The sequence below is a fragment of the Microcaecilia unicolor genome, chromosome 6 (assembly GCF_901765095.1).
Source record: "Microcaecilia unicolor chromosome 6, aMicUni1.1, whole genome shotgun sequence".
In the NCBI taxonomy this organism is placed as follows: Eukaryota; Metazoa; Chordata; class Amphibia; order Gymnophiona; family Siphonopidae; genus Microcaecilia; species Microcaecilia unicolor.
The window spans coordinates 91,990,139-92,002,206 of NC_044036.1; the positions used below are offsets into that span (position 1 = coordinate 91,990,139).

At 43.5% G+C, this 12,068-nt stretch overlaps 1 protein-coding gene across 1 annotated transcript in view; it reads right to left on the minus strand.

The window, feature by feature from the left end:
* Positions 1–12,068, minus strand: part of LAMC2 (laminin subunit gamma 2) — a 101,482-nt gene that overhangs the window by 25,084 nt on the left and 64,330 nt on the right. The window contains exons 12-17 of the mRNA XM_030206661.1: positions 11,247–11,492; positions 8,422–8,558; positions 3,851–4,007; positions 1,795–2,000; positions 982–1,061; positions 30–167 (exon numbers count right to left, since the gene is read on the minus strand). Coding sequence (XP_030062521.1) covers positions 30–167; positions 982–1,061; positions 1,795–2,000; positions 3,851–4,007; positions 8,422–8,558; positions 11,247–11,492 — 964 coding nt within the window. The remainder of the gene's footprint in view (positions 1–29; positions 168–981; positions 1,062–1,794; positions 2,001–3,850; positions 4,008–8,421; positions 8,559–11,246; positions 11,493–12,068) is intronic.

Consider the following 12,068-nt stretch of genomic DNA (forward strand, 5'->3'; position numbering starts at 1 on the left):
ATCCTATGCAAGAATTTGAATGCACCTACGTTTCCAGAAGATCCTGGACAGAGGTCCCCAGGCTGCCTCCTCCAGTCGTGGCTGAGCGCAGCAGCTGTAGAGCTTGGTTTGAATCATCTTGTGCAGCCTTAGCTATCTGTACCACCAAATCAGCTTCCTGGGTATGGCTAAAAGGGAAACACAAGATGTTGGTACTGGAAAGTACTTGTGCCATTTGATTCATGCCATCATTTTCTTCTTCACTTATACAGAAACAGGAAACCTAGGGCATGACCAGAGCTCCATCCTGCAATCATGGGCCCTAAAATCTACCCAATAAGAGGATAATTCTATAAATAGACGCTCGCATTTACGCACCACTTGTATACACAAATGTACAGAATACCAGCACTTTCACGGGAAGTGGTACAGCATGCAAATACAAGGGGTATTCACAAGGACGGAGCGTGGGAGGGGCATGGACAGGGCTGTCACTTACACTCACCCCTGCCGTATTTACATACCTGTAGTTATGCCAGGTATTTGGCTGGTGTAACTGAGGGCGTGTATATGAAAGGAGCACTGATACTAGGTTACACTAGTGTTCTATAATAGAATCTAGGTGCCCTGATACCATTCCAGAATAGTCTGTCACTGTGCAGCATCAGGGCACCTAAATAGAGGCCCCCACTTATAGAATCACCTCCCCAAGTGTTACAGTTACACAATGACTATGGCTTCCTCCTCTTAGGGCTACGGACACCATCTTCTTAGCAACCCCAGCCCTGGCTGACCTGGAGAGTGGAAGACTTGAGCAGGGAATCAAACTCACCCCCCCCCCCCCCCCCACCGCATGTAGTATGCAGCTCTGCTGCCGAGTTACCGGTCTGGCCCAGACATTCACTTTGTAAATGAAATGAACCACCAGCCCTGCTTCATTCAGTATTAAAACTGTCCTTGTATTAGAGAAGGAGAAAAAAGTGATGCAATCATGTTACTCACCGTTCTGATAAACCTTGGGCATCTTGGGCCATGCTCAAGAAAGCATTTGGCCCGCTGGGGATATCCAAAGGAGGAACATGCTAAGGGCAGAGAGAAAAAGGCAATGACTAACACATTCCTTTGCTGTTTCCATCTTAACCATTTTAGCAGTTTGCATTAGATATATTGTACTATATTATTAACATAAGAAACAAGAAAGTAAACATGTCTATGTGATAAGGGAGGGGACTGAATTACCAAGCTAAGCATCCGAGGACTTTGACTAGAGATGCCCAGCCGGAGCAGTACTGTGCAACCCAAGAGATCAAACCTGCTGATCCCCGAAATCTGAGGTTGTAATTCTGACAGAGGAGGATCAGTGGCATGTAGAAGCTTTGTAGTATAATATTTCCAGTTTAGCAGCTCCAATCCAGAAAGAGTTGAACAAACTTATAGTACAATGTTTCCTTACAGTGAAATCTTGAGCTGCTAGATTTAAAAAAAGGTGCAGTGAGGGAGTGTGTACAAGGAAATTTCACTCAGGGTATGGGAGCGGGGCCGTAAAGGGGTGTGCATGCAGGGAGATTTCACTCAGGTTACAGGAGGGGGCCCTAAGGGGGTGTGAATGCAGGGGTGTTCCACCCAAATTGGAGGAGATGCCGTGAGGGTGTTCATGAAGAAGGATATCCCTCAAGTTAGGAGACACTACAAGGGGGGTGTGCAAACAAAGAGATTTCTCTTGGATTACAAGGAATGCCATGAAGGGAGATTTCATGCTGGTGTTAGGGCCTGAACACAGCGTGTAAGCAGAAGTATTTCTGTGATCATATTTACCATATCTTTCAATGCCACATTAGATTTCTCCAACTCCAGCCGTGCTTTTTCTATTAACTTCCTGGTTTCTTCCATCTGTCCCTGGTACTCTCTTGCCAGAGATTGCACCCTGTCTGCACTCCTCTTTGCCTCCTCGAAGCGGCTCTGGGTAGTCGACTGACCTTCCTTAACTTTGGACAGACGATTCTGAAGGGACTGATCAGAGGCTGACAGAAGAGAAAGAATTTGCTGCTTTAGTAATATGAACGCTAAACGCCTGTAAATCAGTTATGCAGATGAATTGGTTTGCTAAGAATTTTTATTTTATTTTAAACCAATTACACATCTTTTCCCTGATTGAAAGATCATCCAAAATGGTGAACAAACATGCACTAAAATGTACATGGCATCATCACATATCAAGCACACAACTCAATACATATAATATCACAAAGAGCCACAAAAATAAATTTAACATACACACACAGAGAAATAAAAATCTTACCTAATGACACCAGCACATATCTTTACCATACCACCAACAGATCATAAGATCTGAAACAACTCCCTCTGGTTCACCCAACAAACCCAAACCAAACCCAATTTACATTTTAGACAAATATATGGCACATCTTAGAAGCTATGAAGGCCCATTTCAGATAGGTTGGGAAGAAAAAAGCTGAGATGTCCAGGTCAGGATGTTCTCAATTCCTCTTCTATTTTACACAAGGTTCTGCCAAATACAAAGCCTTCTGGAAATCACACAGAAAGGTGAGCAGTTCATTTGCCTGTATGTCCAGTGGGAACAGCGATTTTAGAAACAGATGCTAACAAAAAGAATGTCTCCATCTCACAACTTTGTGTTGCTACAGTCAGGAACATCACATGATCCTGGTTGCAGCTACTGAGAGCGGGCCCCCCAAGCCTAGTTCTTCCCCTCCCCCAAGCAGGGCCGTGCCAACACGGTAAGCGAGGTAAGCATGGCAGGAGGGCTCCATCTTCTGGGGGGGCGCCCCGCCGCACCATGCTTACCTCGCCCTCTTCTCCCCAGATCCTTTTCCTTTTTTTTTTTGTTTAAATTTACCTCTGTCCAGCGGCAGCGTAGCGTTAGTGAGGAGGCGGCGCTCCCCCGCCCCGACATGTCAGTCTTCCCTTTGCTCAGTTCTGCCTTCTTCTGACATCAGAAATGACATCAGAAGAAGGCGGGACACTGAGCTAAGGGAAGACTGACACGTCGGAGCGGGGGAGCGCCACCTCCTTCTCACTAACGCTACGCTGCCGCCGGACAGAGGTAAATTTAAACAAAAAAAAAAGGAAAAGGATCTAGGGAGAAGAGGGCGGGTAGTGTAGCGATCATTTTCGGGGGGGGCAACTGCAGGGGGGGCGCCGGAGACCCTAGGCACGGCCCTGCCCCCCAGATCCCCTACATGTACCAGATCCTATCCATCCCCAGACCCCCTAACCCCTCTGAACCCTCCCCTGGCTTTTAGTTCGATTCCCACTTCAGGCACAGGCAGCTCCTTGTGACTCTGGGCAAGTCACTTAACCCTCCATTGCCCCATGTAAGCCGCATTGAGCCTGCCATGAGTGGGAAAGCGCGGGGTACAAATGTAACAAAATAAATAAAATAAATCATGGGCTCTCTCTTGTGTCTAGAGGGTATCTGGGATAAAAATTGAGACACTGACCCCTACTATCACTAGGGGCCAAGTTGCAGAATAAAAGTAGATATTAGGGTTCGGGGAGTCTATCCGGCCTTTTATTTAAATGTCTCCCTTTCTGTCAATCTCTGCTCATGTACTGAAATTGGGAAGGGAGAGAGTGTACTCTTAATGCAGCAACCTGCTGCAGATTACTGCAGAGATATGCACTGTCTTTTCTGTCAGTGCACACTTTTTAATGCCATGTTAATATCTATTCCATTAGTTTACTACATCAGGAGTAAAAGGGTTTTTTTAGTGCATGCATTAGAACATACCGGTTATTGAATTGAGCCTTAAGAAAGCAGTTTCAGAGTTCACCCTGCTATATACACATACTCAACGAGATGCGGCCATTCTCATATTTGCTCTATTACCTTTTGAGATTTCGGCTTCCCTCAACATTCCCTGAACAGTCTTTTCAGCCTGCACCATCTTCCCCTCCAGTTCCTCCTTTTTCACTGGGAGGCCACCAGTCTGGACCTGAGAAACCAGAGTTTCCAAATCTCTCAGCTGACGCCGGTGCTGATCCACCTTAAAGGACACACATGAAAATGTCGTATGAGTCAAGAAATGAGACTAACTGTGACCAGTACTCTGGACTCTTGCTGTGTTCTTTCATTTGCAAAACCCAGGGGACATCCTAATGTGATTTCCAATAAGGTAGTGTACGTGCATACTTCCTACCCACACAAACCCAGCCCATTTTCAAACACAAAGCACCTGTATATCTTGTACATGTGTAACTTACATGACATTAAACAGGAGTATAAAATACACATGACAGCAGCTGATCAGCTGGCCTGATAGGCTGAACAGGAAATGTTATTAATTTTCTTTCCTTTGGATGGCTGTGCTGAGTGATTGCTGATCTTTGTTCTATATTTAGTGGAGTTCCTTTCTTGTCTTGATTTATTGACTGTTCATCACTCTGATTTGCTGTGTAATAAGGGTGATTTTATTAAATCTCAGTAAGCATAAGCATATACCTGTATATTTTAAAAACTTAAATCTATGAGCATAGTTTCTAATTATACCATATTTGTGGAGACAAAAAGGGACACAAAAAAGTAGAAATGGTTGCTACCTTTGCTAAAGAAATATTTAATCGTGGTAAGTATGTAAAATGGCTTTAGTTAATGAACACACATCAAACAGTGACTGACAGTACAGCAGTAGACAATCTACTTTTCAAAAACTGAAGATCTGAGCTTGACTGAGCCCGAGCCCAAGTGGATTTATCAGAAAAGCGGATATCCCTCAATAGCTTTGGATGGCTTCTGCGATACTGTGAAAGTCTTTGCATGACATATGCTTAAAGTTGTGTTCGACCAGCAGGGAAACATATCAGCAATGCCTTTCTTTCTCTTTAGCACCCCCCTGTGTCCAGACTGACTAATAAGCCACAGATAATTTCTCTCATTATATGGGTAGGTGTGTTGGTCATAGGCACATATAAAAAAAACCTAGAGGACCTATCTGATGAAGTCCAAAAGTAGGACATATCCTCTTAAAAGAAGAAGTATGGTAACCCTATCCAGCGAAAGCCAGCTCCTCCCCTTTCCCAGCGCACATCTTTTTTTTACATAAAGCCAAGCTAGAGATTCCCACGTGGCAAATGAGAGGAAGCCCATAGGAAATGAATGGGCTTCCTCCCGTTTATCGCACAAGAATAGTTAGCGTGGTTTTGTAAAAGAAGCCCCAAGTTACGAAAGTACACCTGTACTTTCTGGAAGCTAAACAGCCTCTTACCTGGATATGGGAAATTTAACTCTATTTTCCCCTATATATTTTGCCTTTCAAAACTGACCCCTGTCAATCTCAGAAAAGCAAAGTGATTCCAAAAAAACCTAAAAACTCACCTGTTCAAGAAGGCATACCCCACAGTATCTGACATAAATACCAAATAATGAAATACGGCATTTTAATCAGGAAACGGACAGTATTCAACCCCGACACATGATCACACCCTAACATTTTGTCTGAATCACCCCAACCTATTTACTGATACTTCTTTACTGTATTTGTCACTGTAATAGTAACCCTATACTGTATTTGTTCACACCGGAGTCTGTAACCACCTCTGCGGAAATATGTAAGCCACTTTGAGCCTACTAATAAGTGACGAAAAAAAGGTGGGATACAAATGTAACAAGTAACTAAATAACTTGAACCAGATCCCTCTATCAGGAATCTGTAGCGCTATAGAAATGATGAGTAGTAGTAGTAGTAGTAGAATCTCAGCACCAGATCCCAGAGGCTTACAGGAAATTAACTGCACAAAACAGTGGAGGAACAGCCTAATGGTTAGGGCAGTGGCCTGTGAACCAGGGAACTGGCTCCAATTCCCACTACAGCTCCTTGTGACTCTGGGCAAGTCATTTAAACTTCCATTGCCCCTGGCACAAAATAAGGTACCTGCATATAACACAGAAATCATTTTGACTGTAACCATAGAAAGATGGTATATGAAATCCCATCCCCTTTCCCATAATTCCATACAGAAGTCAGTTTTAAGCAATCAAGGTAATGCAAACTCCTGCAAGTTCCTGAACCCAAGAAAACTAAAAATATGCCTCATTTACCCATTTACACACAGCACTGTACAGATAACGAGCTTAGAAAGGGTAATTATATGTGGGTGTATTCTAAAGTGCGTGGACCCACTTTGGTGTGTTTCAGTAAATTTATGTGCAGATGGGGCCACATAAGCACGTAAATTACCTCTTATACCAATTGGCATAAAAGTATACACTTTGACACAATAGTGCATACTTTGCCAGTGGGTGTGCACATAAGTGGGACAGAGTACTCATTTACAATGTCAATATAGCTCTTACAATACTAGGACTAGGGGGCATGCGATGAAGCTACAAAGTAGTAAATTTACAATGAATTGGAGAAAATGTTTCTTCACTCAACATGTAATTAAACTCTGGAATTCATTGCTAGAGAATGTGGTAAAAGCGGTTAGCTTAGCAGAGTTTAAAAAAAGGTTTGGACGGCTTCCTAAAGGAAAAGTCCATAGACCGTTATTAAATTGAACCTGGGGAAAATCCACTATTTCTGGGATAAGCAGCATAAAAATGTTTTGTACTTTTTTGGATCTTGCCAGGTATTTGTGACCTGGATTGGCCACTGTTGGAAACAGGATGCTGGGCTTGATGGACCTTTGGTCTGTCCCAGTATGGTAATACTTATGTACTTATGTACTAAACCACTAATTTCCCTCAAATAGGGTTCAATGCGGTGTACAATTGAATAACAAATACAATCAAAATTAAAGTCAAACAATCTTTAAAAAGACAAGGTTTGAATAAAATCATCTGAAAAAAAACAGTATATCATAAACACAGAAATCATCTACTACCAACATCTATCATAACTATTATTATTATTAGTTACATTTGTATCCTACAATAATCATATACACAGCGGGTCTGTTCTTGCAGAGTGTAAGGTGTCAGACAAAGAATGGAAGGGGGAAAGAGACCTCAGACAGGTGAAATTACAGCACAATTGCTGAAAATACTCATTTGGTGAGTCACCATGGATCAATCATTGGTCTTTATCCAACCTCCTCCCTTGGTGTGAAAAATGTATTTTTTTATGGAAATTTTTTAAGAATATGCTGAATCCACTGTGTGCCACAAAACGTAAAGGACATCGAATACATAAAAAAACCACTAAGCTCAAAGCAGCATCGAACGTAGGGCTCCCCACCCAACGGACCCGTTTCGTCGGAGGGGCTTCTTCAGGGGAAAAAAGGACGCCCAATCAAAGAACATTTGTATCCCACATTTTCCCACCTATTTACAGGCTCAATGTGGCTTACATAGTACCGTAAAGGCGATCGCCAATAGCGGTATGAACAAATACAGAGTGATGTTGTGGTAGAGTACAGTTCATGTAAGAAATTCAGGGCCTCTCTTACTAAACCGTGCTAGCGATTCCCATGTGGCAAATGCAACACACCAGGAATCGCTAGCGCAGTTTAGTAAGAGGCCCTAAAATTGGTTAAATAAAAAGAGTTTTTATCTTTTTCTGAAATATTAGATCATTTTGCTCAGTTCTAGTCAGAAAAGGAAGGGAGTTCCAAAAGGACACTCCCATAACTGAGAAAATGGTACCAGCCATTGCATGCACAGATCATAAAATACTCTAAAACGTTTGACGTGGACAGCTTCATCAGCTCTAGGGCTGGTATAAATATCAGCACCTACAATGCAGGCATGTTATGCCACTCATGCTAGTATGTTGTAAAGAGAAGTACCAAAGAGAATCCACATGCGTGGAGAACTCAAAAGATCTCACGAAGAAACTCAAGAAAAGGAGGGGTGTGGGAATAAAAACCAAATGATCTTACGGTCCTGTCTCTGGAAACCCTGGTTTTTATTCACACTCTCCTCCTTTTCTTTTCATAAAGAGAAGGTGGCATCTACTTGTCCTTATAAAATCACCTTAACATAGGCGTATTGAAAAGTGCTTTAGCACTCCATACTGTCCCTTGCACACAATCCATGTACTAGTTTAATTTCCTTTTAGTCATATATCCTTTTTCAAATTTTAAGGTAAACAGGCTCTGACATTTAGGCCTAATTTCCCCTGTTTCTCTTTCCCTTGAAAGAATCCAGCCCCAAAAAGAGGTTTGGACATGTTCCTAGAGGAAAATTCCATAAAATAATTATTCGCTACATTGACATGGGAGAGCCATTAACTCTTGAAATGAGCTGAGAGAAAACAGATCTGCTTTTTGGGACCTACCAAGTACTTGTGATCTGGACTGTCCACTGTTAAAGACAGGATGCTGGGCTCAATGGACTTTGGCCTAACTCAGCATGGCTTTTCTTACATTCTTATATTCCTGGAGCTTTAGCTTAGCTGCTAATTTTGGGGTACTGAATGCTTTGAGGAATTGAACTGTCTTCCTCTTATAGGCAGTATTTACCTGATTCCTCACTTCTCCGTAACAGGCAGGGCAAAGTGGGTATTCACAGTGGAGCCCCTCATACCCTGGTTTACAGCGGCAGCTCCCATCGGGCCCACACACCTGGGACTCAGCACCTACGGCGTGACAGTTACAAGCTGAAAGAAGAGAAAAACACACTGAGAAAATGTCTCTTAAAATACCAGCATCATGAAGATTCCTGAAGGAATGTGGATTCAGACCCCACCATGGGACAGGAAGCTCCAGGTAGAGCCAGAGTGAAGAAAAGAAAGCACCAGGGCATGTTCAAGCAGAGGGACCCTCTCCTCAGTTCTGTACACCTGTAGTATCCCATGTGAGTGACATCTGAAGCAGAACTAAATAATGAAAATACTGGAAATTTATTCCAATATTGTTGACATATTAGGCATATAGTAGCAAGGCTGAATGTCATTCAAAAGCATCCTGGAAATTTCTTCTTTAGAGAAGGATTTGGTTGACAGGCAATCAGTAATTATTCAAACAACAGGCATAGGCGGTCAGTGGCCCAACTGTTTGGGGAGGCTAAAGGGGGTGGGGTTAGGGGTGGGGCCAGGGATGAAGCTTACATCCATAATTGTCTGACAACACAGAAAAAAAATAAGTAAAAATAAAATAGTCACAATTAATACCTTTTATTAAATTTAGATATTAGATATGTATCATATGTCAAAGAATAAAGTGGTTGCTCAAAGCATATACTAACCACAATCACTCAACTGCAAAAATTTGTGCAAATTTGTGCAAATACACACTCAGAACCTTACTGTACCATAAATTATATACCCCTTCCTTTCCCCAACTCATAATGTGCCAGAACCTTATCTACCCTATTGACCCTAACATCTATTTGTATTTGTTCCTTACCAGAGTGGCGAATGCCTTTACGGTATTATGTAAGTCACATTGAGCCTGCAAATAGGTGGGAAAATGTGGGATACAAATGTAACAAATAAATAAATAAATATTACACTGGGCAGACCCTAATACACCAATATATCACCCATACGGAAAATGTAGACCGTCAACAATATGAAACAAGGGATCATAATATCACAATTCTCATGTAGAGCCACAAAACACCCTTTTAGGGTGGATAGTGTTCAAAATTAGCTCCTTTTATTAACAACCATATGTACATCCTTCAAGAGGTAGTGTGTCATGATTTAGGCTCTACACCCTTTCTGATGTTTTGGTGCCACCTCAGTAAGGCCAACACACAATCTCTCCACTGCAAAACACTATACACAAACTTGTGCAAAAACACATAACAGCACTAATTCCAAGGACAGGACGAGCTACAACCTTATGCGTGGAAAGACAGCACTGTAATACTGTAATTACACTAGGCTCTAAAACACCAGTACACAACCTAGTGAAAAAAAAAAACCAAAAAGGACTGCAAATACTACACACTAGCAGAATACTGCACCTTCATCACACATGAAAAACACATGACACAACAGATATGAAGGCAAAATACTGAACTAGAATGTTTACCTCAAGATTGTGCTGATTTGGGCGACCCTGGGAGAAGGATGCCCATCTTGCGATTTGTGTCAAAAGATGGGCGCCCTTCTCTTTCGAAAATAAGCCTGTTAGCCTCCCCAAGCCTCTTATACGGGGGGGCGCCTATGACAACAGGGTGGTACTGGAAGGTAGGATGGCTACTTTCCTTTATCAGATGTCCTTTGGGTGCATAATTGTATGTGTATAGTTATGGAATTACCCCCATTCTGTCTAAGACTATATCACGAACAGTGGTGTGATGGAGCCGGCTCGGACTAGCTCGTAAGAGCCAGTTGCAAAGTTTTCATGAATTTTGTGAGCCAGTTGTTGAACTCTCCAGACAACCCCTGCACGCAGACAACTCTCGGGCTGTGTCAGAGCTGCTCCAGATGCCAGCATCTCTCTTCTTCTTGTCTGTCCTTCTCTGGCCCAGCAGAGGAGCAGGTCTCACTCCCCAGGTCCAACAAACCATATTCTCTCTCCCCACCCGTTCGTAGCATCTCTCCTTCTCCCTGCGGTGATACAGTCCTTCTCCGTCCTTCGCCTGCCAGTAGCTGCACTGCAGCGAGTAAAACAGGGCTGCCTCGGCCTTCTCTGGGACACATCCCACCCTTGTGGAAACAGAAAGTTACATCAAAGGAGGGCGGGATGCATCCCAGAGAAGGCCAAGGCAGCCCTGCTTTACTTACTGCAGTGCAGCTACTGGCATGCAATCAAGGACGGAGAAAGACCATGGGGAGGAGAAATGCTGGTACCTGCAGGCGGGTGGGCGAGGGGGACAGAGAGTGATTTGCTGGACCTGGGGAGTGAGACGAGCTCCTTTGCTGGGCTGGGAAAGGACAGATAGGAAGTGGTGCTGCACAGGAGTGGGGATGGGGGATAGAGAAACTGGATTGAGGGAGAAGATGAGGGGGAAAGATGCTGGATTGAAAAGGGGAGAGAATCACTGGGGTGGGAAGAGAGAGGGAGAAATATTGGCACTAGGGTGGGAGGTGCTGCACATAATGTGGGAAAAAGGAGAGGGACAGGGACAGTGTGCCGGGGGGGGGGGGGTTAGGGGTAGAGTAAAAGGGTGAGTGTGCTATGGAGGAGTCAGGGGTAGAAAAAAGGGTGAGTGTGCCATGGGGTGGAGGGGTTGGGAGCAGAGAAAAAGGGTGAATGTGCCATGGGAGGGGTTTCCTTCCTGCTGAGCATGGTAAGGGAAGGAAAGTGACGCTCTGAGTGTGCAAGAATCTTTTTTTTTTTTTTAAGAAAGAGTCTGTTGTTGAACATTAACGAGCACACCACTGATCACATACCTCGGCATTTATCTGCAGGTTCGGAAGCCAACGGATTCCCAATGAAGCCAGTTTTGCAGCGGTCACAATAAAAGCCACCTGTGTTGTAGATGCATTTTAAACACTCGCCTGTCGTCCGGTCACAGTTCCCAGATGCCCTGGGATCAATGTTGTTATTACATGAACAGGGTTGACAGGGTCTGATAGGGCCATTTTCTCCAAGAGGATCCCCAAAATACCCATCTGCGCAGAGATTACAACGAACACCTGAAGGGGAAAGAACAGCAAGAGACCTTCCAGGTATCAGCAAGAATCAAAGGAGAAAATGTAGTAGGCTGGGCTCCAGTAGACCCCCTTCCTCTCATTTGCCACATTAAAATGGATTAGTACAGAAAAAAAGCTGCATGAGCTCTGGAATTAATCCTAGAGGTGTATCAATGGCTGGGGAACAAAGTATGACAGCAAGTGGTGGAAGGGAAGGTCTAGAGTGTTGTGAATGACAACGACAAAAAGAGAATAAACGGGGAGAAGTCTAAAACCATGTTGGGATAACTTTCCTTACCTACAGGCAGGAGTAGAAGTTCTGGGACTGTGACACATTCACGTGTGTCAGATCAGCCATTACTTGTAGAGGTTACAGCTTCAGAGTGCCCAAGGTGCCTTCTGGGAAATTTCTTCCACAAACCCTGCATACTTGGAGCACTACAGAGGGTAGTGGTGTGAGAAAACCTGATAATCCTCTTAGTGGTGTGTGTTGCTAAATTTGCTTATCTAAGAGTGCTGCATAGCTGCAAGAATTAGGTCATAAGTCTACCTTTGCTGGTTGTAACCTCTCTTTAATTT